Source organism: Fusarium musae, chromosome 2 (assembly GCF_019915245.1).
Source record: "Fusarium musae strain F31 chromosome 2, whole genome shotgun sequence".
In the NCBI taxonomy this organism is placed as follows: Eukaryota; Fungi; Ascomycota; class Sordariomycetes; order Hypocreales; family Nectriaceae; genus Fusarium; species Fusarium musae.
This window is the reverse complement of record NC_058388.1, coordinates 1,396,623-1,420,199: the sequence shown is the minus strand read 5'-3', so window position 1 is coordinate 1,420,199 and position 23,577 is coordinate 1,396,623. Positions and strand designations below refer to the sequence as shown.

The following is a 23,577-nucleotide window of genomic DNA, read 5'->3' as shown; positions in this document are numbered from 1 at the left end:
GTCCATCCGGCCTGCGCGGGGTTGAGTTCATGCGCTGGCCAGAGAGTGAATGGGAGGGTACAAATCCGGAGGTTACAGCGCCTCAGTTACACCTTGAATCGGTTTTCGATTCGATACCTTGCCTTGTCATCCACCATCATAACAGGTTTGACAGGCTTCCATGATACTGGGCAGTATACTCGGCTATCTTGAGAAGGTCACAACGATGACGACTGAATCTTCGATCTTATGCAGTCTTTATTGTCTCGATACCTGTCATCGTTCATCCATTCCTCTCAAGGCTCAATAGATCATGCCCCATCCATCCGACCCAGCTAAGCCACATGATTCTACGCCGTGATCATGGGTCAGGTGAGCTATGCCATTTACGCCATCAGCATGGCCGTGCCTCTCTAATCACCAGGGGGCGACACGCTGATATCCCAGATTTAGCACTCAAAGCAAGGGACGGTGAACCTTGGCTTAGCTCAGGAAACGCTGCGCTGCTACAGTGAGGATTAGATGGGCACCTGAATGGCCTCTTGGGTGTGTCGTTAGTATTTCTATCCTTGGGCTCTCCCTGCCAGAGCTCCCGTCAATCGGCGTGTGTTGATCCCGGCTTTGCCATTCGACAACGGTATTCTTCGGCATTTATCGATTCTACTCCGCAACAGTCAACATCTGCCACGAGCCTATGATGACGTATCCGGTTGGGTGAAGCTGTTTTACAGTTGCTCTCTGAGCGAGCTGCTTGACATTGAATAACTAAAGGGCTATGCACAAATTTATTTTTGCTTGTTTTTTTTTTTTTTTTTTCCGGCTGGTTCCATCATCTTTGTAGAACCTGACTTTCACAGCAGATGTCCATCAGTCTGCAGCCAGACGCGGTATTGGCTAAACTTCCACTGTCCATCAACCTTCCTGACGACTGCATGTGCCGACCAAGCAGCCTCTTTGAGCCGTCCATCTGTCGTGGTAACGCTGACGTCTCCCAGGATCATGCACTCATTTGAGTCTGAGAAACGCCCAGGAAAGACTTTGTGAACCGTGTGTTTGCGCTCTTTGATGTGCTTCCACATCCGACTTCGGAATTCGACCAGATCTATGGCCCTTATCAGCTTATTATCCCCAACAGAATGAAGGTGGTGATGAAAGCATCGAAATACCTTTTGAGCCGCGCGCCTTGTCAGCGCCAATCTGCACGCTTGCGTCTTCCGTGAAGGAGTCTACCCAACGCTGATTCTCTTCAGGGTTGTCCGAGATGCGGTAGAAGTCAATCGCAAATTGTTGAAGCTCTTTGTCCTGCCATTCGTCCTGGGTAGCATAGAGTGGCACGTAGTTCTCTGGGGCGTTCTGAGCCATGGTGAGTATGTGTTATGATTTCTGTCTCTGAAAATTTGAAGGAACAATTTTGAAGAAATTTCTTTGAGCGATGATCAAGGACGAGAAATCAGTTCTTTCATGATTTCTTAACTTGGGGACATATATGGAGAGCATGATGCAATTGTTCTCCATCCGAGTGGATCGTCATGACTTATTAGTAGCAAACTTTGTTTCGGAAAGTTGCCGTTCAAGCTCCTCTCCAATTCTTTCTGGAAGGAAATGAAGTTGTTCTTTCTATCCTTCTTCGGGGATTTTTTGGCCAACCCAAGCCCTCAAGGAGCAAGATAATACCGAACCTTGAAATGGGGTCAAAGTAAACTCAGTAAAAGATATCCTAAACTTAGTAAGGATACCCTAAATTTATGGAAGTTTACCTAAGTCTTTTTGTCATTTGGGATCAAGGTCCTAAGTTTTCTTTCCTCCCCTAGCCAAGGTATGTACATCATTGTGAGAAGAATGAGGTTGAGATATCATGTGTGCTACGCCAGCAACTGTGGATATATGATTGTCATGACAGCACCAACGACGATCAAAAACAACCGCTTACACGTTGTTTTCAATACAAAGATGTATCTCAATGGTGGATTCAGTTGAAGTCACAGTGTAATGATCCAAAATCGGGTGGTTATGGTATATAATGTTTACCTCCAACGTATTCTTTATATTACTAGCTAGCATTCTCATCACCGCTGATGGATATATATGTCACTGTCCATCCCAAGTTATATTCATAACTACCTACCCTATAAGGGTCTGAGAAAGAGATCAGATCAGTCAACTATAATCGTCACTGTTAGGTCTTTAGCGGAATCGACTTAGTTGGTGGTCCTTTGGCATGACTGATATGCATACAAACCACGCGTAGTTGCAACCCCAATAGAGAATGGAGCAGTTTGTGTGAACATACCATTGAGTTCCTTCTTCCTTCCTTTAAACCCTCCCAACCAGGGAACACTGCGCAGACTGGTAGCCTGTAGATTCAGGAAAGAGCTGCTTCCCGTCAAGTAAAATAGGTTTTAACTTAAAAACATCGTTTCCAAGCAGGCACTCCCTAAACTCAAAACTGCCATCTTTACCTTAGTGCGACAACCACCAGCCAAAACACCAAGATCCAAAATCGCGATATCGACCAAAAGAGAATTAAGAGCTCATTAGAGCAAAAGGAGATGTTCCAATGCGTAATCAGGGAATCGAACCCTGGGCTCCCCGACGCTGCTCGAATGGCAACGGAGAATTTTACCACTAAACCAATTACGCTTTGTTGAAGGAATGAGTTGATATTGAGTCCTATGGAGCCTTCTTGGACAGCATTGACGAGAAAACCGTCCCTTGCGCATGTCTGTTGTCGATGGCTACATTCAAGCATGATTCTATATAAACAGAAGGGTATTATCTCCGTGAGCTCAAAAGGAGCTTGAAAACATTGAAATCCGTCCTCCATCGTACGCAAATCCCCACTGGTTCTTATGGGCCCCAGGACACCCGTTACCGTCACGACTGCCTACTTCTTGACACCACGGGCGCTGACCTCGCCCTTCTCGCCGATGTTGAGCTTAATTCGGCACTCAGGACAGTACCACTTAGTCGTTCGGGCAGGTACCTCTTCGAGGCCGACGCATTCGAGGTGAAACCATTCCTGCTTACACTGTTGGTTTGTCAGTTTCATGTCTTTTTGCTTCATGCGTGCCGTTGAGGAAGAAAGGTAGGTTTTTGAGGCGGTAGAGTCGCTTACGTAGTCGGCATTTTCGCAAGCAATCATTGTGCCAAAGCTGACTCTGTTACAGAGACAATACCTCGGCTCGTCTGGGTCAATCGGGTTTCCATCATCGTCAACATCCTCCAGCTCGACCTCGACAGACCCCTTATCCTTCTTCGCGCGAGCCTTCTTCTTCGGTGGCGCCTTTCGTTTACCCACAGCGCTGTTACCGCCGCTTTTGGTGGTACTAACAATTCCAGGAGCAGGCCGTTTGGTTCGCTTCAGTGGTCGAGGCTCAGGAGCCGGTGTGTTGCGAGCGGTGCTCGCTCGTCGTGGTCGATCCGCAGCTAACGAAGGCTGCGGCTCTTGACTCGCAGCTTTACCTCGAGAGCTGGGCCGGCGTATGGCAAGACCTTCGGGGCCAGTAGTCAATCCAGGAGTAGGCGCTCGAGAAGCAACTTGCTTGTTTGCTGTCTTACTTGCTGCTTCGTGAGCAAGTTGAGAGAGTGAGGGTGGAGGAGGGGGAGGGGGAGATGTTGGGGGAGCAAGGGCAATCTGTACATGTTGGAGCTGAGGGGCGGGGGATGAGTTCTGCTCAGTTTTGAGAGGCTCCTCTTCAGATATCTCCGGAATTGGCGGGATCACTTGAGGCGGCGGTAATTCTGCTTGCTGTTGTGCCTGCTGTGTTCGCTTTGCTGCTTCACCTCGGGTCTCTCTTTTACTATTCTCTCTCACTGGAGGTAGCACAGGAGTCACAGACTTTCTAGTTTCTGTCAACGGTAGAGGAACTGGAGTCTGTTGAGGGGGTTTTGAAGGTCCTGTAGCCGACGCGGTAGCGGGTGTTGGTGTTGGAGATTTTACCGACCCTCTTGTGGTCCTGCCAGGGATAGGTATGGGAACAGGGGTTTGTGTGTGTTGCACCGCAGCCGGGCCGCCGGGCGCTGTAGGCGCGGACGATGCCTGCTCAGGACTTGGGCCCTTATTCAAAGTAAGCTGGGGAGGCGGCGGGACTGGCGTCTCGGTTTTGGCTCGCTTGGCCTGAGGCCGTAGGGACTGGCTTTCCGTCTTTTCAGCACTCTCGTTGCTGTTGTTGGGTTCCTCTGGCTCTGGCTCCCTTTTTCGCTTGGTCGACCGCGATGCAGCCCGGGTTTTTGCAGGCTTTGGAGTCTCTTTGGGGGTCTCAGATGTTGGCGTTTTTGGAGTTGCTTGGTTTCCATTGTTGTTACTGTTGTTATTGTTTCCGTCCCTGAGAAGCGCCTTTGCAGCCTCGTTCATCTTCCTCGCAGATTCCTCTGCTTCCTCTACTGCCATCTTTGCGAGATTATCCCTCTTTAATTTCTTGGCCTCGTTTAGTTTCATGCCCCTGTTGATGGTCGGGACCTCTTCAGCCTCGAGTACCTCGACACTCATAGCGCCGGCCGGAAGTTGTTTCTCCCCAGATTCGGAATCTATAACCGGCTTGGGGACTGGGGGTTCGAAGGACTCTCCTTCATCTTCGGCCTTTTTTTTGGCCTCATGATATGCATCAGGACCACGTCCTAGAGCTTTGAGCTCGCGAGCGATCATGGTCTCGCTGGGAGTCCATGTTGCATTCTTCTTCATACGTTTCCGCAACTTGGCCAACTCATATTGGGTGAGCTGTAGCCATGGGGCATCAGGACTGCCCACAACGGCATCTTCAGGCGGAGGCTGAAGGAGAGCGGCGTTATTAGCAGCAGCCGCTTGGCTCAGAGCTGGCGTAGCATATGTGACTGGACGAGCAAGCCGGTTTGGCGTCTTGGGTGGTTTAGTAGTAACGACCTTGATTCGCGCCCCAGGAGCAGGCGTTCTTCGATTTGGCGCTGGCGTATCAGAGTCTTCGTCTGAGCTTACTTCGCTTTCATCGGTGTAAGAGTCATAGTCAAGATCGTACGGCGCCTGTATCTCGCCGGGTACAATAATCCTAGGAACTTGTGGACGCCGAGGCTTCTGGCCATCACCAGCAGCTTTATTCGGGGCCTTGCTCCTTGATAATTGTGGCGATTTCGACTGAACAGGGCTCTTGGGCTCTTCTGTTGGATAGTTGTCTCTCATCTTGCGTAGTTTGGAGAGTAAAATTTTGGCCTTGGCGTAGTGCCGATTTATGTTCTCAGACATTCGGATAGCTTCAGCATGGGCGAAAGTGCGAGAATTGATGGCTTGCTCCAGCTGTTCAGAAATATCTGCCCTCAGTTGAACCGGCGCGGGGCGCTCCTCTTGGGGAAGTGTTGGTAATCGACCCCATATTGCTGTCAGATCGTGAATCTTGTGGGAAGCATTCGCATAGGTTTGGTCGAGTTGGCCGATAAGGGTAAGGGATCGCACGATGTCGGAAGGTAGATAATCGGTGAAATCGAGGAAGTCTGTCACAGTGGTCTGGGCATCAGGATCCACGCGCGATTCCATAGATGCGAGACTGTCGATGCGCTCAAGCGAAGGCGCTTTCAGAGGTAAAGTCCGGGTCGTTGGAGAGATGGCCTCCATGTTTGTGTCGCCATCGAGATCTGTTGCTTCACCCATCATCGCAGTCTGGGTTTGACGCGCCCGAAAGGAGAAAAAGACAAAAGCGATCGTGTGTGAAGCGCAAATCAGGACGTTATAACGATGGATAAACTGATGAAGCCATTTGTCGATGTGGGTTATTGCGCGTCTAGAGCTAACGCGACGGGAGCTCGTTGGCGACGTCAATAGTGGCCTTGGTGCGCTTGCCCCGAAAAGACTTAGCCCCATATGAGCACCCCGCGAAGCTGACTCATCGATTTTAGGTACAGTGCTGTAAGTTCGAGTTCCAGAACCAACCTGGAAGCTGCCTACCTACTAACCTAGGTACGCCAGGCTGCACTGCAACTTGGAACTTCCAGCCGTGGAAATGATTTTGTGCCTTTGCGATCTAGAATCTGCGCATATGCGAACAGAAAATATTTTGTATGATTCCGGTGTCTAGTCGGAGCCCAAGGCGTCCCCGTGATCTAGCGGAACGCCTTGCCGAAGGAGTCATGATAGATCATGGAACCTCTAGCGCAGTATGCCTCGGCCGTAGAAACTTGGAGTCACCTTGAAACTCGGCAACACTTGTACCGATTACCGAGAATGATTTTCAAGGATGCGTTGTTTTCATGGGAGATTATCACTTGGATATTGGCGATTTTCAAGCTGAGTGTGCTTCAACATCGGAATTACAAAACTCAGAGGTGACTGAAAGGCTTCGAGGTCATTGAGCAGGGGGTTACTGGACATGTCCATGAGAAATCCAAGGGCATTTCTTTGGCTGTCTTAGTCGTGATGGCACTTTACGTTCCCTTGTAACTGTGTATTCCAATCTAAATATCTCCTGTTGCAATCTTGTTCTTGTGAAAGACTTCCTCCTCTAAGATAGAACTGAATCCATGATGAATCTAAGTATCCAACGCCAAGCAAAACGACCGAAATACATTCCCAAAAGTAAACCCAAGACACAATTTCCAATCTAGTAATACAACAAGCCCCAACCATAGCCTCCTGACCATACAAGTGACTCCTTATTCACAATTCCGTCACATCATAACATCCAGTTACCAGTCCCAGTCGGGCTCAGTCTCCCTCATCATGACAGCTCCGGCCACTTGCTCAGACTCTGTGACATAGTAGCTTGAGTCGCTTCCGATCAATGTCAGAGTTCCGTAGACAACAAGACGTCGGCATTTCCTTTATCTTGTTAGTTGAGTCATGGTCATAGCTACGAGTATACTTACAATAGTCCTGTAATGCTCACGTTTCCATAAATCTCCAATTCTGTGGCCTCGAGTGTTCCCACGACTCGGAGTTTTCCACAACCCTTGATCTTGTCGTTGGCAACGGTGTATCCGTTCACCAAGATGTTTCCATAGGCCTTGACCTTGCCACTGTTTCTTTGTCAGTCTCGGAATCCACTCAGGAGAAGGGTCATACTCACTCGCATCTGATGCTTCCGTTCAGACCAAGGCTTCCATAGGCGTCAACCTTCTCTCGAACAATCACATCGCCGTTCAGACTGATGCTGCTTCCAGACTTGACGGATCCGACAACCTCAATGGGTCCATTGAGATCGATCTCATGGTCACTCTTGATGCTTCGAGATCTCTTGAAAGCCGGGGGGCTAGCGTAAGAGGCGGTAGTGTTGTAGTAGCTAGCCATGTTAAAGACTTTTGGGTGTGTTTCTTTGCTTTAGGTGTTCTCTCAGAAGATTGCAATTGTTGTTATAGCGGTAGTGATTGTAAGATGTTGTGCAAAGATGTGAGTGAAGATGGAATTGTGAAATACTGTCCTTAGGAACAAGGCCGTTCTTCTTATACTTCATGTTTTCAACCCGTTTGCGCAAAGAGGTTGAAACTACACATAGGCACACTGGAGCCTCAAGAGACTCACGTCCATACAAACAACCCCTTGCTCTGTTAGCCCCAGCCATAAGGCATATCTTGCAGGACGATATGGGGACCCTTATTACTCAAGCCAGGCACGGGACCCGTAGATGGATACCGAGATGCCGGGCACTGCAGCAAAAAGGCGTGACGCCTTATGCAGGTTGGAGCAATAGAGTAGAGGCTTATCGGGCTAGCCAATGGAGATATGCAGGTCTAGAAAGGGATGGGAGGACTAGCAGTAGTTTGTGATTCATCTTGAACCTACCTACATACACCGGGTGACCAGGCATCAGACTCTTGATAGGCATTTCAACTTTACCGTGACTGATTCATTCATTCCAAGATAACACTACTCTTATGTTATCTCTCTTCTAAATTGACATAATTACCATATTGTTCAGGCTCATGAGTCTGGAAGAGACACTCAAGGCACTCTTTGTGGAGTCCCCCCAGCCTAGAAATGTCTAACAGGGGTGTATCAAATCGTCCTATATCCAGGACCGAGACCAGGACCAACGCCTCATTCTGTCCCACGAACACCACCATTTCACAATCTCGACAGTGAACCATGACTGACAAACTTCATTTCTTGCATTCACATGCCCAATGCGTCATAAAAGACCCAGAAATGGGGGAGCCAGCTCAGCAGGGCCTGTAAGCTTAGGACTCGTTTTACTGGTGTTTGCCTGGGTAGACATCCCCTTGAGTATACCGAATTGTCGATCAGTCTGCACCCAATTCTGCTGCCTTGATTCTCGGGCGTAGTCTAGTGTTTGTACTGTATCGTATCGCGCTGCAGGCAATTTTAACGTTGAAACCCTTGTTCTCGTCAAGAATCGCCCGAGGCTGTACAGTCTCTTAGTTCCGCTAGTTTACATCGACTTGTCCCCAGTTGGATCTGCGCCTCAGCCCTATGACTGACCTCTCCTTGTTGTTAATTCGCTGATGCTGGAGTATCCCCGTTTAGAGGCGCACACCACCCTGTTTCCTTCTAGAAGACGCCAAGCCGTTGCCCAGGATGCCCGATCGTTGCCTAATAAGCAGTCAAGGCACCTGTGCGATATCTCGACAGTCTCAGCTGCGATGAATGCAGTGTTTCATATCTGCCTAAATATCACTTCGTAAGAAATGAATCGACGACTTTAGAGAAGAACTCCTAAAAATGGTATTCATACGATAGCATAGTAACAGAAAAAGAAAAGACCTGGTAAAATTACATAGAAAAGGCAATAAATATCAAAACCCAGGGTCTTGACAATGACAACATCGTCAAGTAACCACGCCTTGAATCCTTCTGACTCCGATCGATAAATGAAACCAGGGTATTGATCCCTCCATCTCAAATCAAGGATATTCTCGACACCCTTTCCTTGCTCCCCACCAAGTTCGTCTTTGTAAGGCTGATATAGCCTTCCAGAATATAATATCTCGGCCATTTAATCTCCGCCCACGAAACCCAGACCAATACCGCTGCAGATGGCAGCAAATGCCCAGACGCCCGCATACACGGCAGCTCCAGAGGCATCGACACGATACAGGGTCTTGGACGAGGTGAGGAACGTGTTTACCGCGGTGACAAGGGCAACGACGATTGTTCGACGGATAACAACCTTGGTCTTGACAGTGTAACCCCACACATTCCACCAGACGGTCTCCCGGAGAGATGCAGCCACGGGATCAAACTCGTTAAGCTTGTCGTCCTCTTGGGCACGTGCGGTCGTGGCGAAAGGCGCAAAGATGAAAGTGCTGGCGGCGATGCCGAAAAGAGTCGTCACGGGGAGAATGGCAGCATATGAAGCATTGTAGGCGGGCTCCAATGTTGGCACTCCTGAGTAGTTGACAACCAGAATACGAGGCAGAATGAATCGAAGCGACAGGACGAGGACAACGGTGTAGATGCCCGTTGATAGAGCGGCCGTGTACGTCTGGAGAGGAAGATCGAGAAGCTCGCGGTTGGGCAGACCTGCAGCAGCAGCAGCCGAAGGTGTATGGATAGTAGAGAGCGGGCGAAGCAGGAAGAAAGGCACAGCGATTGAGAGAATATCAATAGCAAGAGCCGAAGCCGAAATAGTCCAGTTGAGTTCATAAAAGGTTGAGAGGAGGTAGTACTGTTTATCAGTCAGTTTTTTGCTGGTCCATATTTTGCGACGGGTGGAGTCAACTGACGTGAGGGCCATGGGCGAGAAGATTCAGCATCGCAGCATCCAGGCTGTCAAGCTTGCCATACCATCCCAATGTCAATTCAATCCTAGCATCACCGTTAGTATTTCTTCCAAGTCCCAAGCGCATCCGACTCACACTCTCCATCCGGCAAGAAGCGAAACCTCTGCCCAAGTATCCTGGCTTCGGCTCAGAGCAGCAAGCTCGCCATTGGTAAGCTCGCCCAGCAAGCTGTATCCAAGCGAAGCCATCGCGAAGCTTGTCGCAACAGCGATAGGGAACTGCGCCTGGCGGGGGACCACGTCGCGAAAGGTGCGCGGAGGTTGTTGGACCTCCTTTGGCGAGGATGGAATTGTCGTCAGGGCTGTGTCATCATCGCCAGCTGCGGCGATTCGTCGCGAAGTCATCGTCTCCGAGTTGAGACACGCCACTTGTCTAGGACAAATATATACTAGGTATGAGAGCGTCGCGATGGAGAGACAGCAGGGCGCTGATAGTTGGTGATGTTTATGTATCCGAAGTAGGTAAAGTAGCAGTGTAGGTCGGTATTTCTTGTGCGTCAGGGAATATAGCGACAGCTGGAGCGACAGAGTGGGGGTGATCCAATAGATGTGACGTTGACGTCGTTCCCGTCGTCGTCAAGGGTAACTGACTTCATTTTCTCCACACTCAAAACTAAGATGACAATGGGTTAGTCGCGTAGAGGAGACAAGAAAAACTTAGGACACTCATCGTAGGTGATACAAAAGACTCGTCTAGACTTCGCATATCTTAGCAGGCACTCCTACCATTTAATTTTGACATCATGGCTCAACGTCAAAAGTTTTCTTGTCCCCCGGGATCGCTTCACCAGCCGACTAAGATGAATTTTCTTCCTCAAGATGATGAGCTTCTTCTTCTCTTTCTTCTTTTCCAATTGAAGATCCATCATTCGCGCTTCAATCAAGTGTGGTCAAGAGGAGGAAGCTGCTCGCTTTCTCCCATCTTGCTATCTCCCTTCCCTCAACAGTCCTCTAACAGAAGAGTCTGCATCTTCTTCTGCGCCGGTGTGACTTTGAAGAACTGCGTGATGTCTCATCACCTCTCTCATTCTTCCCAATTTGATGCTTCTTCATTCCTATTCACATCTCATGGTGAGTCAATGTTAGAACACGACAATGTGATTCTCAATATTTGATCCATTTGATAGATAGGTCTTTATTTGGGTGCCAACTCGACGCCTATCCGAATCCTCACTTTAACCTCGTGGCAATGCAATCTCATCTAGCTCCTTGTATCCCCAAATAACCTGGGCGAAGCAAAGAAGGGCCTTTCCAACTCATCGGTGCTAAAGATCCGTGGCGGAGCTTGGTCCACCTCAACCAACACGCTGTATAGGTATGTGTACATATAAATAAGAAGGAATAACGTGTATGTCCATCGACGTCATCCCATATATAATCCAACTCCAGAGCCAACATGCCCGACCCAAGACATATACTCCGTCCCAATCGTTAACCCATTAGTGATGCATACAAAATCTTTCATTCCTCCATGCGACCAAAAACACCATCGTCATCATCTTCACTACGACCGCGCGAACGCATCTCGAAGTCGTCATCATCCATGACCGAATCACCGCTACCCTCCATTCTGACGTCGTCGCTGGGGCGTCTCATCTCACCACGAGTGAAGCTCTCAGGCTGTCGACTTGGAAAGCTGTTAATGAAGCTTGCAGACAGAGATGCTGCCTGATCAAGGTATTGAGCTGGCAGCGGAGGAACGGGAGGGGCATCAGCAGGAACCATGGCAGGTCGGGATCCGTTGTTGCTCCCAAAGCTGCAGCTAAGAAGCTCAACAGCAGCAGCCAGGTCCCGATCGTCCTCGCCTGTAGCGTTACGCCCGGAAGATCCTGGGCGGTGTTCATGGCTTGGCTGGCGGTAGTGACCAAATCCTGAACCGTACGGCATACTTCCTGCTCCGAAGGAGGCAGCCGAAGCAGACTGGAAGCTGGTCGCGTATCCGCCATTGCTGCTGAAGCGCTTGTTTCGGTACGAAGTGCCGTCAACATTGACCCCTTCAGCAAACGGAGGTGGGGTAGTGTCGGCAGAGCTTTGTCGCTCAGCGGGATCGGAGTATCCAGACGCAGCAGGCGAGGATGAACCAGCTTCACTCTGGAAGTCCTTGGTGGACTCGGGGGGGGGTGTCAGCGCTGTTTTCAACGCCGTTCATGGTTACCAGAACAGAAGCAGCCTCAAGCAGTTGAACCTGCTGATGCTTGGAAATGAGCAGCTTCGAGGTCAAAGCCCACTCAGGTGTATGTTCCCACCTAGACACAGTCAGTGACACCGATCATGGATACGAAACGTTACACGCCAAAAAAAAAAAAAAAAAAAAAAAAAAAAAAAAAAAAAAAAAAAAAAAAAAAAAAAAAAAAAACAGCTCTCATCTCAAGATAAGAGCTGCTGTGCTGGGGCAAGTCATTGGGAGGAGGGGGACCAACAAGTGCTTAGTCAAGCAACTGCTATGCTTGTAGCCTTTACCGCACTTGTCACAGCGAACCTCAACCCTGTTGCTCTTCTTGCTCTCTTTGAGAGTCTGGCCATCGCTGGCACGGCGTTGACGAGCCTTCTGGAACTTGGTAGCTCCCTCGTCAGCCGAGCCCTCATTCACATCGTCCTCAATGGCGCTACCATTGAGTTCTTGCTTCGTTTCGGGTATCGACTTGTGGTTCGGGAGACTAGCGGGGGGAGAGGGAAGGCTGCCGACGAGAGCGGCCCGGGCAGCAGCGCTCTTGGACATCCGGCGTCCACCACTACCGATAGGCAAGGCGGAAGAACGCTCACTTTCCCGAAGAGCGGCGGCGATCGCGGTCACATTGGCATTCGGGTTGGTGACAGACTTGCGTCGAGTCACTCGGTGGTTGGCGTTCAGAGCACCTGTTAGCAGCGAGTGCGAGCTCGTCCGAGCGTGGGATTGACGGCCAGGCAGGGCCGACGACGTGGACGACATCGGAGAACGATTCTGAGTCAATGGCCTCGAGGACTGCTGCATTTCCTGAAGTGGATGAAGGAGATCAGCAAATCTGGGCCTTGGAAGGTTGTTCTGCCATCTGGCAGGTCGTGCACGGAGAGATCATGACAGGGCAAGATCGGGGTATGAGGCAGGGCTCGGGTCGGTTTCCCTCTGAGGATTGAGGGCAGCGTACTTTGGATGAGGCCATTGCCGGCAACTTGGGATGGATGTTCAGGATTCGACCGACTTCAGTCGTGTCGATCTCGAACTATGTGTTTGGATTCGTGTTGTTAGTTGCTCTTGGGCTTGAAAGTTTGCAAAGTGAGGTTGTCAAGTGTCAAGTGTTGAAGAAGGAGAAGTAAAGTCCCAGAGACAAACGAGAAATAATATTTTGGGAGACCAGCCAAGGTGTGTGGCAGAAGGTGCGGGGGAGTGTATCTTGGCTCTGAATAGATATCTGGCTGTGTGATTTTATCACCTCGCTAGTACCCATTGAGGAATCACTGAACATGACCTTGGCCTTGAAAGTATGAGAGGGGCCTCCCTCTATGGCTCTACTTGAATGAACCAAGTAGCCAAACAAGCCTGGAGCGGCCACCGGTTCCAACGCCTTCTCCCCTAAGCCCAGGGGCATCCATCCATTCAATGGCGACAGGTGGAGAGTGTAAGACGAGCCAATTGGTTGGCTCTGTTGCCCGAACTGAGGTGCAGCAAGGAAGAGGAGTGGGAGAGCGCCTGACCTGGCTCGTGGGGGGCGTGTCCTTTGTAAACAGTGGGCGTACGATGCGCCCTATTAAGGAACTGGCCAGAGAGAACGTCGCAATCGGACGGCAAACAGGGGCTGAGCCATCTTCCCCTTGTTGGCGACCTGAATAGATAGATATGTGAGAAGGAGATACGACACGATAGTGCCTGACTCCTTTTATGAAGAGGCAGCTGCAAGTGTATAAACTTCATTGTTGACTTTCAGGTACCATCTACCAGCGAGAAACAACGACGGGCGAGGGAGACGGGCGGAAATCCGAGGTACGTATCCCCTCATTCCCCTCCTCGTGGTGCATGAGGCGCTGTGCTTTGCGCTGTGCCCGTGATTGGATCCTTGGATAGGCTTTTCTCGATAAGGTATGAAATGGGTGATGGTTCTCTTTGTGCACCATCATAAAAAGAAGTGCAGACGTGCCAGGGTCCTCTCGTCCGCTGCACAACGTTGTGGCCAGGGGATGAAACTAACCGTTTCCCTGGAGCAGCTGTATCTCACTCAACTCATCAGCAGGGCCCGTCTGGCCTGGACAAACGTTGCCGGTCGAGATGGAAGAAGAGTTCAGCGGGAGCATGTCGACCAAGTGCGATAGCAAGGGAGACGTACCGGGTCGCGTTCGGGTTCTCATCGTCCGTTTTTCTTGTTGGGAATCATCAGCAGTCAAATCGCCTCTGCCATGGACGATTCTGGGCTGATTCGTCACCCGACGCGTCCATGTTCTCATCCTCTCGTCGTACATGATACAGTACACGATTTTGTACAGTTCACTCACTCACCTCACTCACCCACAGGCCACAGCACTAGAACTTCTGCCTACTCTGCCTGCTCGCTCTCCATTTCCCCAACTTCCGAGACGGGTAGAGTGGACAGTGGCCCCGTGGTCTAGCTTGGCGAGCCCATCCGACGTCCGCTCCAGGCTTAATCGAGATGGGCAATGGAAAGCTCGCACTGGGCGGAGAGGGTGTTGATGAAATGAACGATGGAGGACTGATTTGGAGATGGACATGGAGTGGGGTGGTGTTGAAGCCTGGGGAATCGAAAGAGGGGCTGTACACTCGTACGGTGTGTCTCCGTACTGTACTGCAAAGGTGCGCGCTCACTCTCTTTCATTTACTTCGCTGAAGCCAAGCCTGGCTAGAAGGCGATGGCTGACAACTTGAGACCAGACTTAGGTGACAAAATATTTATGATATCTTAGGATTATCTTGGGGAGATTCCATACAACTAGTGGACTCTTTGTATAGACTATGTTTCGCCCTGATCCATGGTCTTAGGTTTTCAGATACCCAAGCACAGGTCGCACAGAAGAGGGCTGCTGGGCTGCTCGATGTGTCTCGATGCGCGAGCCACTTTAACCATCGAAAACAATAGTTCGATGCATGTCGATAGCTTACCTGGAAATGACAGTACAGTACTCCGTACATACGTTTCTATGCGGTGATAGCGAACGTGTCTCAGATTATGCTTCCAAGGTCCAGGTATCCTTCTCGGTGCTCGATTTGATTCGAGAGTTGTTTAGCTTTTCTTCATCTCGACCCAGTGACCGACTCATCTTGCATCGGATATTTTAGAAGCGAGCCGAGAATCTTAACCGAGAATCTTACTCCTAGGGATCGATTTGCCCTGCATCGAAACTTTTTACTGCCCTCATGGAATAAGCTCTTCCGTCTTCTTGTGGCTTGAGTTCCCCCACGATACAATGAAAGCCTCGATTCCGTTTCTGGAAGAGGGCTTCAGTAAATAGATAAGTGAGATAGTACCTAGCCCTTCAGGTCAAGGACCAGAGAATGTAACGAGGCTCTCGTGTCTCTCGCTAGCTGTACCAGCTTGAGACGCGTCTAATAACACGTCGGACCAAGGAGGGATGGGTTTGTTTCGAGCCCTTTTGTGTGGAGGTTTGGAAAACCTGTTTCAGTGACCTTTTACACGTATGTACATAATCCTTTCCCATGGGCCGCTGCATGAAGTTTTTATGTTTTGAGTTTAATTGTGCAGTTAGAATTGTGTACCTGAATGGACTGGATGTTACGTAGAGTTTAAACGCAAGCGGCTCACATCAGCCGTATCCAGGTACGAGAGATTAGAGTCCCGCGATAAATCGAGCATTCACAACCAGTCATTCATGAATGACTTGCAAGAAGCATTCTCAAATGCCAACAGGAGACGGTACCAAACCGGCTCATTACATTAACGTCCTGACCTGACATCCGTTGAATGACTCCTCTATCAGTGTCAGTATCCGTACTGCGTACCACTTACACGTGGTGATGATCCCCGTCGCTTCAGACCTAAACCCTTGACCTAACCCTTGACCCTACTCCTTTTTGGTTTAACGTCCCAACTCAAGCCAAGGTGAGGAGCCCTGATCTGATCAGATAACCCTGTTTCTTCGGTCAACTGATCGCTGGACTGGGCTGATGTTTTAATATAGCCCGGCCCGGACATGGTTTTTGTGTCTCTTGTTGTCGGGCAAAAGCTCGTTGGACAGGAGTTCTTATTCGGCAATGGCTGATTCCACGGCGATCCAAGGAAAAAAAGTTTAAGACCCCTTCTTTTCCAACTCTTTTTTTTTTTTTTTTTTTTTTGGTTGTCTGAAAGCAATGACAGCTATTTGCCAGAACCACAGTTTGTTTCCATGTAACCTCAAAACGTATTTATTTGAATGCGTAGGAACGTATTACTATTACTCTATATTAAAACCTCGCAGAGAATATTCTCGCATTTCGAGTACGAGATATCGTCTCCATGCTCATCATCAGTCACTTGATTGCGTTTCCCCGAAATGGACATGGGGCGTGTCTATAACAAGCGCCCAGAAGTTTTAGCTGCTTGTCCTTTTCATGGGCGTCTCGTCAGCTACGCCCACTACACTGTGGCGCTGTCATCTCGAGTCTGAACTCTGTGGGAACAGTAAAAGGAGATGCCCTGAGTTTAGCTGCCACCGCAATCTTTAGCCTCTAGAGCGCAACTAAGGCGCAGCGCGGAGGCTCCAGGCATCACTAATTAGTAGAGGGGAGAGCTGAAAAGGGAACCGTGCTCAGCAGGGTAAAAGAAGTCGGTCGGCGTATTGCTCAGTTGAAAGATGGTATGGTCTCTTTGACGACACGCAATGCACTGTACCTCTTGAAGAAAGAAGCCAGATTAACCAGATTCTCACGTAATAAGGGAAGAGGCAGAGAGGCAAAAGGGATGCGGGGGTGTATATGCCAACGTAGCAAACAACCCGAGCGATGGATGATGATACCTCAGAGGGAGGAGAAGCTGTCGCAGTGTCGTCCCAATGGCCAATGCTTTGCGGCAATTAGCTGCACGTAACGTCGAATCCTAGAGCTCTCTCTAGTCGCAGTTGCATTTTACATTCGCTGTTCGATAGGATAGGTTTGTGATATTCAGCCAGGATTGTAGAGATACTGTACAGTACACTTTGTTTGTTACCCCTCAAATGGCTAAGATCATCCCGTCTATGTTCTAAACCTGTCCTGGATGATTGACCGGTCTCACCTGACAAGCCTACCAATTGTTGGTCACAAGGACCATCAGGAGGAGGCATCACATCGTGGGGAAGAAACCTTGACATATCTACCGGTATTCCTGTTGTGCGCATGCATAAGTATGTAAGTACACATCCAGTACGTACAGTGCTGGTGATAGGTAGTTGTGGAAAGGTGCAACATCAAATATTGGACTGCCGGGTTTCTTAGTCCAGCCTATCGAGATCTCTCTTGTTTCTGTAATTGTTTATTGAATTTCGCAAGACATGAATTGGAATGTTGACTCGATCAAAAGCAAACCAAGGCACAAAATCCATCTTTAGCACTCAAGATTTACAACATGTTCCTGACTATCCTCCGAGACCACTACTCTCTTGAGATAGGGCTTCGACGATCAATTTGAATCCCAGCTCACGTCGGAAAAAAACTGCCAATGAAGCTATGCCCTTCAATGCCAATTTTTGGCAACGATTGGGCTTTGACACATGGAGCTAATGATCTGGAGCATTGATTGGAATGGTCGCATTACTCCTCGGTGGCTCTGTACAGTGTCTTTCTTACACAAACAATGCCGAAGTCTAGTAGCTTTGACAATTGGTAACAAGATTTCAACTTTTTTTCTTCTTTTTTTCTTATTTCAAGTTTGTGATACAATGACGCCATCAGATGGTCTCCCCTTGCCATGGCCCCCTTGTCGAAGGCCATCATGCCGTGGATTCTTGACCATTTCTTCTCTGGTCGATTGCTCATTGACTTTTTGATTTTTCTGACATATGATGTAACTCTAACATTAAAGCGAACAACCAACAAAATACATAAAAAAACATGCTCAAATTGGTGTGGGAAAAAAGATGGATTCCCTATAGCAAAGACTCCATCAGAGCCTCAGAGTGGAATTCTGGGACGCATTGGGAGCTTCTGAGCTTACCTGGGCAAAGCCAATCAGACTCAGCAAACATTCCTCCACAGTTTACCAATCTCGATCTTCGATCCTGTCTTGGCTAAGGTAGGCAAAGGATTGAAGAGAAAAACTCCCTCACTGCCGTGCGAGTATGCCGGTCATTGGCCAACTCTGAGACATTGGCACGAAGGCGTCGAGAATGCCTGCTGTACAGTACAGTGCATTGTAGCGCAACAATGGCCTGAGTCCAGTGCTCCCTCTCGTCCTGGATGTCTGTTCTGCGATGCAAATCACTGGCCAGCCGCCTGCACTATGGCGATCCGGGGTGCTTGATAAGGCACAAGCACCAGCACCAAACAAAGACCGGCTCTCCCATGACCCGCTGCCCGGTTCATAGGCTTTTCCCTATTGGAGTATGGGCTTCATGACAGTTGGGACCCGGGTGTGTGATACGCCAGAAACACGCAGTTCAGTCCAGTTCACCAACCCAACAATAACCTCTTCCCCGGGGGCAGAAGACCTAACACTAATCCAAAAGGGTTCGATGCAGATGGAATGTTCGGTCACGACCTTTGGTCTACAGGGCAACATTGAGCGTGTTGAAAGTGGATGATACAGAGTTATTCATGGATGGTATAATATGTATGAGCTGCAACGACCCAGACCCTATTCGGACCTTTGAATCCACTCCTATGTAAGGGAACTCAGCGTACTCAGTGCTGCACGGTACGGTACGGCGGTCACGGACAACAGACAGCCGATTTGTACATCACATACCGTACCGCGGCTTAACTCGTACCACCGGCACTTAGAACATGATGCCGCCTATTGCTGTCGGTTCAGAGCGGCAGTGAAGCCCGAAGCTCCGTCTCTGTGAGAACCTATTTGCTGTCCTGTACTGTCGCCGAGGCTTCCCCCGCCTTCACTGGATTTACCTACTGTTACCCCTCTATCACGACGCGGCCGCTGATATGGATATGGTTGAGCGGGACTCGCACATATAGCGTCGACCATACACACAGGGGTGTGCGTGCTTTAACACTTGCATCACAGCAGGGATTCTAATGAGAATGTGGATATTCCTCTCAGTATCCGTCTTGATAAGAATGGGGAAATTCATGCCTCAGTCTAATACTGGAACACTGACAGAGAGTGTTTGAAGGATGCCTGGACGATGCTACTTGACATGTTACAAGAGTCAAGGGCAACGTAGGCATGTTGAGGGTTATTATGTTCCTGAGCTGTTCCTGCATGACATGGAAGCTCCGTCCACGTGGAATCATATCATTGTCTTTTGGATCTCCCTCACATCCGGCCCAACACGAAGACATGACAAGGATTCCCATCACTGCGATCAACCATTAACTGCTACAGACGTTCCCAATGCCATGGTCTAGTCTGCCAACTCCCGTAGATCAGCAATGCTTATCGGGCTCGGCCAGTTTAGAACATGGGACGAAGGAATCTTGGGAGGGGACCCTGCCTCGGCGACGAGCCCTACGATGAGCCCTACGACGGGTACCCGAATTCCTTGGTTCTTTGATTCTTATTCCAGAAACGCGATAACCTTTTTCTTACTAATTAAGCTCTGTGGCTTGACTATTGTTGGCTATAAGTTAAGTTGTTGACGAGGCTTGACTGGATTCTATGGATGGAGGCCACGTATTGCCCTAAAATGCAAATTCAGGCAAGTCATGGCGTGCTAATCTGAAGATATGAGCTCAAAAAGGTTATCATTTGCAATTCACTGTAAGTTTCGTCAGCAAATAAGGTCTATGGCCTGTAGTTTCGCAAGTATAGTCATAAATTGGTGACGAACAGTCATTGCCGATATCGGAGCCCTAGCTTCGAATTGTCAGAGCACCTTTTTGTCTTGTGAAAGCGTGAGGGTATTGTAAGAAGCTTCTGTACTTCAGTGAACGACCTACAGAGGATTTTGGTCTTAAAAATTCTTGTATTTCTGGCCGGCAACGGCGAAAGTCCAAAATCTGTGGCAGAAGCCTTCATACCTGATATCTGCCCTGTTCCTGGAGAGACGCCGATCATGACATCAACTCGCTCATCAGCCACAGCAACGAAATCAGAGGCTTTTCCAGAGACATCTCGTGTTAATCAGCAAAGATAAACATATCCTGAAAACAAATAATTATTATAATATCTTGTTTTCTGCCTGTATTTAAGGCAAAGTCACACACAGGAGACGGAACATAGCCGCGCCGCAAGATCTACAGCCTAGCTCATGTACCCCAGATTAATTAAAACAACGTTAGTTTCGATTTCCGGCGGGCGCTGGAGCCTTTCCCATGTCCAAATGCGTTGACACACGGAAAAGAGAGTCAAGATAGCGAGATGCGTAACACTTCTGAGGCCACTTGTAACAGAACTGTACCTTACAAGACCACCCCCCACGCTGGCCAGTGGCGTAGTGACGACTGTATTTTTAATAATTTGTGAGACTTAAAGAGTGAGGGAAATACTTTGTTCTATGCTTTTTCTTTTCTTTTGGAGAGTAAAAGCCAAATCTGTTGTTACTGCGACCACATAGTTTCCGAGCAATCGACGCGCATATCTAAGCCTCACACAATCTAAACAACATCACAAAATGCCTGATCAGGACGTATATCGCAAAGTCGGTCGAGGTGGTGCCGGCAATTTCGTATCAAGCAAACCTGATGATGCCGCCAACGTAAGCTGACCTTGCTCAATCATCTGCTCAGTATCTCACACTCTCAGGCCGATCTTGAAGCACAGAACCTAGCCACAGATGAGGCCCAGCCATCCGTCAACGGTCCATCACGAGCTGGCCGTGGTGGCTTCGGCAATTACGTCAATCCAGAGGAACTACCAGATGCCAAAGAGCAAGACGAGATGGCTCAGAAGACAGCGGCTGCTGTGAATGCAAGCCTCAAGAAGAATCACGTTGCGAGGGGAGGACTTGGTGGCAGAGGTGGAGCCGGAAACTGGAAGCATGCTATTTCGTTTGAAGAAGAGGAGAGGATGAGAGAAGAAGAAAGATTGAGAGGTGAGCAATTGGCCAAGAAGGTGAAGGAGGAGGTTGATCAGGGTCTAAGAATGCCCGAAAAGGCCCATCACGGGTATCATGTTAAGCATAACGAACAATAAGGCTTGACAATGACAGCGGGACGTTTGGGATTGGGGTTAGAAGGCTTAGAGCTATATGGGTTGATCTTACTAGTTACTTTCTTGATTTAAATCTCGCGTCTTTCATATCTTTCTAGTCATGTCCACAACTCTCCGCTTGAGAGAACTAATGCTTCATCTCGTTGCACTGAACCTTCCCGAGGCTCGTAAGTCTGAGGGCAAGGAAACAATTACCTTCTCAGAAGGCCTTGGGAAGCTCAACCTCCTTTGACAGCTTGAGCGCAATCGACCTGAGCTCATCCAAACCAGTCACATCTTCTTCCAACCCAGGCATCTCGAAAAGGTCATAATCGGAATCACACTCGGCACCAGCAGGAGGCAATGTGCCCTTCTGGAAGTATTCTCGGATATAGGTAAGGGAGCATGCTGAAGGCGCCGCCAGCGAACAATGCTTTGGCTGAAGTTAGACAGAGTGACACAGAAATAGGATGAGACTTACACCGTAGGAGTTCTGCTTGAGGACAACTGAGCTGGGGAATTTGGCAGAGTTGTTAAACGCACTCTGCAAAGGCGTCACGTTATCTGCCATATTGCCAATGTATAGAATTGGATGGGCTGTATCACCCCTAAAGTCGGCTTCTCAAAGTTAGTCTCATATCTCCTATCGTGGGTATTAGTGGTGATTCACCATCTGTAAACTTCCACTTTGGTCTTGTCTTTCTTCCAACACAGGACACTCGGAAATTGGAGTTGACTGCCCCCGCCCAACGACTCTTGTGTGTGATTCTGTCGAAATATTCTGCAATCTCCTGTGGTGTTTCTGTCACAGGCTTTGAGTCCAGACACATGATAGCAGGGAAAGCGTCAAGCCCCATAGAGGTCTCGAGGGGCATAGTTGCAGGAGTTTCCCCCAGTTCGCACATATCTCCATTGAGGCTCTTGTTTTTACCCTCCATCACCATCTCATAATAGGGGATTCCATCGCCCTGCTCTAAGGAAGCGAATACACGAGCAAGTTGAGGGAACTTCTTTAGCGGAGAATAAATGGATGTTTGGATAAGGCGTTGAATATGGGAATAGGTGACGAGGAGAGGTAGTTCAGGGCCAGAATCGTGAGTCCAGGCTGGAACGAGAACAGGCGACTTTTTGAGATGGGCGAGGAGATTGCTTCGACGTTCCTCAATTGCTTTTGGCGAGTCTGCATAGAAGGCACATTTGAGGGGCCCGGATTTATGGCACGCTTTGTCGAATCCATCGAAGATCATATCTGTGTCAGAGACAAAGTTGCCGTGATCCAAGTTGAACCAGTCGTGATAGTCAACGTTTCCTGGCTCAAGTCAGTCAGAACTACAATGGCATATATATCGTAAACTTACCATCGCTGACCAGTCTCTCAACACGCTCAGGGTATAGTCCAGCAAAAACGCCACCAAGAATAGTGCCATAACTGAATCCCCAGTATCGTAGCTTCTCACTACCTGTCTTGTCAAGAATCTCTAGCATGTCTCGAGCGATGGATGCACTACCGAGGAACGGCAGAAGACCAGTTTCCTCCATAGCCTGCTCACAAGTTCCCGAGTAGGCAGATGCTCGGGCATAGGCATCGTAGATAAGACCTGGGTGTTCGTCGGCAACGGGTGTGTCTTGGAGACTCCATAGCTTTCTCTTTTGAGAAGAGCCCCAGCATTCAACTCGAGGTGTAGAGACGCCGACTGTGAAGTGTTAGGTGATAACAGCGGTGCTTGGTAAGGACTGGTATAACTCACCTCCACGAGGATCGAAGCTGATAACGTCCTGGAATTATAAACATAAAGCTTGACCAGAGTTTCCGACTTTTCAACTTACATGGTTGTTACCGACAGCTGCTTGCAGGATATGTCCCTCTTTTCTTACAAAGTTAACTCCCGATCCGCCAGGTCCCTACGTCCATAAGTCAGCTCCAGAAGCCTCAGGGACAAAGACATCATACTCCAGGATTCACAAAGAGCGGAGAAACAGGGTTGTCATTTGTCTTGGCCGGTAGCTTGATAACACCAAGGACAACTCTCTTATCGTCCGAGGGCGCAAGCCAGTCCATTGGGACCTATGTCCAAGTCAGTATATACAACAGTAAGAGATGGTGAATTACCAACGTCAAGTCTTGCACACTCAAAGTTCTCATAGCACGGTTCCCAATGAAGTTTTCGGCTTGGCTTGACCTATTTTCTTTGTTAGTCTGCCTTTTAGATATCTTATCCATAGTTTACGTATGCTTACATCGCTCCAAGTCCATGGCTTGTCTGCTGGATCCTCGATGTTCACTGGGTAAGGAAAAGGCCGGCGGTGGAAGAATGTGACAAGACAAACAGCGGCCAAAAGGCCTAAGATGGTGGAATGAGGTGACTTTCGTGGTCGTTGTTGAAGTCGTCCTCGTATGAGAGGCGTTGCCTCTACGGTCGCCTTTTCACTCATAGTAACAAAGCCAGCCAGCCAGAGCACGGTCAGATCATTCAAGGTTACTCGCTTCAAGCAAATCAAGAATACAAAACACTACTCGCAAACGCAAAAATCACAGAAGAGAAAAAGAATAGATGTAGAGATAAAACCAAGGAAAACAAAAAGGGCAGAGAAGAAGGAATTGGACCCTTGACTTGTGTCGGTTGGACACCTCCCAGTTACGAATTAAAGCCTTTTGCCCAAGACATGCAGCGGCTCGATAAGAGATCGTCAGCCGG

General features: G+C 49.0%; 7 protein-coding genes and 1 non-coding gene across 8 annotated transcripts; 1 reads left to right on the top strand and 7 right to left on the bottom strand.

Annotated features, from left to right (window-relative positions):
- Positions 1-830: 830 nt before the first annotated feature.
- On the bottom strand, positions 831-1,341 carry J7337_002396 (uncharacterized protein; the record flags this gene model as incomplete). The annotated part of the gene is made up of 2 exons (XM_044820125.1): positions 831-1,081; positions 1,146-1,341. 2 exons carry the CDS (start codon positions 1,339-1,341, stop codon positions 831-833), a joined length of 447 nt encoding a protein of 148 aa, XP_044684425.1.
- Positions 1,342-2,537: 1,196 nt separating this feature from the next.
- J7337_002395 lies at positions 2,538-2,619 on the bottom strand. The gene has a single exon. It is a non-coding gene; the product is annotated as a tRNA-Gly (tRNA).
- A 244-nt stretch (positions 2,620-2,863) lies between these two features.
- J7337_002394 (uncharacterized protein) lies at positions 2,864-5,596 on the bottom strand (the record flags this gene model as incomplete). Its single annotated transcript, XM_044820124.1, has 1 exon — positions 2,864-5,596. One exon carries the CDS (start codon positions 5,594-5,596, stop codon positions 2,864-2,866), a length of 2,733 nt encoding a protein of 910 aa, XP_044684424.1.
- A 1,031-nt stretch (positions 5,597-6,627) lies between these two features.
- On the bottom strand, positions 6,628-7,228 carry J7337_002393 (uncharacterized protein; the record flags this gene model as incomplete). The annotated part of the gene is made up of 3 exons (XM_044820123.1): positions 6,628-6,760; positions 6,808-6,957; positions 7,008-7,228. The coding sequence occupies 3 exons, from the start codon at positions 7,226-7,228 to the stop codon at positions 6,628-6,630; spliced, it is 504 nt and encodes a 167-aa protein (XP_044684423.1).
- Positions 7,229-8,891: 1,663 nt separating this feature from the next.
- On the bottom strand, positions 8,892-10,022 carry J7337_002392 (uncharacterized protein; the record flags this gene model as incomplete). The annotated part of the gene is made up of 3 exons (XM_044820122.1): positions 8,892-9,563; positions 9,622-9,703; positions 9,754-10,022. 3 exons carry the CDS (start codon positions 10,020-10,022, stop codon positions 8,892-8,894), a joined length of 1,023 nt encoding a protein of 340 aa, XP_044684422.1.
- Positions 10,023-11,138: 1,116 nt separating this feature from the next.
- On the bottom strand, positions 11,139-12,606 carry J7337_002391 (uncharacterized protein; the record flags this gene model as incomplete). The annotated part of the gene is made up of 3 exons (XM_044820121.1): positions 11,139-11,806; positions 11,906-11,923; positions 12,138-12,606. 3 exons carry the CDS (start codon positions 12,604-12,606, stop codon positions 11,139-11,141), a joined length of 1,155 nt encoding a protein of 384 aa, XP_044684421.1.
- A 7,757-nt stretch (positions 12,607-20,363) lies between these two features.
- J7337_002390 (uncharacterized protein) lies at positions 20,364-20,884 on the top strand (the record flags this gene model as incomplete). The annotated part of the gene is made up of 2 exons (XM_044820120.1): positions 20,364-20,447; positions 20,495-20,884. 2 exons carry the CDS (start codon positions 20,364-20,366, stop codon positions 20,882-20,884), a joined length of 474 nt encoding a protein of 157 aa, XP_044684420.1.
- A 217-nt stretch (positions 20,885-21,101) lies between these two features.
- Positions 21,102-22,940, bottom strand: J7337_002389 (uncharacterized protein; the record flags this gene model as incomplete). The annotated part of the gene is made up of 6 exons (XM_044820119.1): positions 21,102-21,320; positions 21,363-21,445; positions 21,552-22,190; positions 22,240-22,575; positions 22,630-22,657; positions 22,833-22,940. 6 exons carry the CDS (start codon positions 22,938-22,940, stop codon positions 21,102-21,104), a joined length of 1,413 nt encoding a protein of 470 aa, XP_044684419.1.
- Between the last annotated feature and the right edge of the window lie 637 nt (positions 22,941-23,577).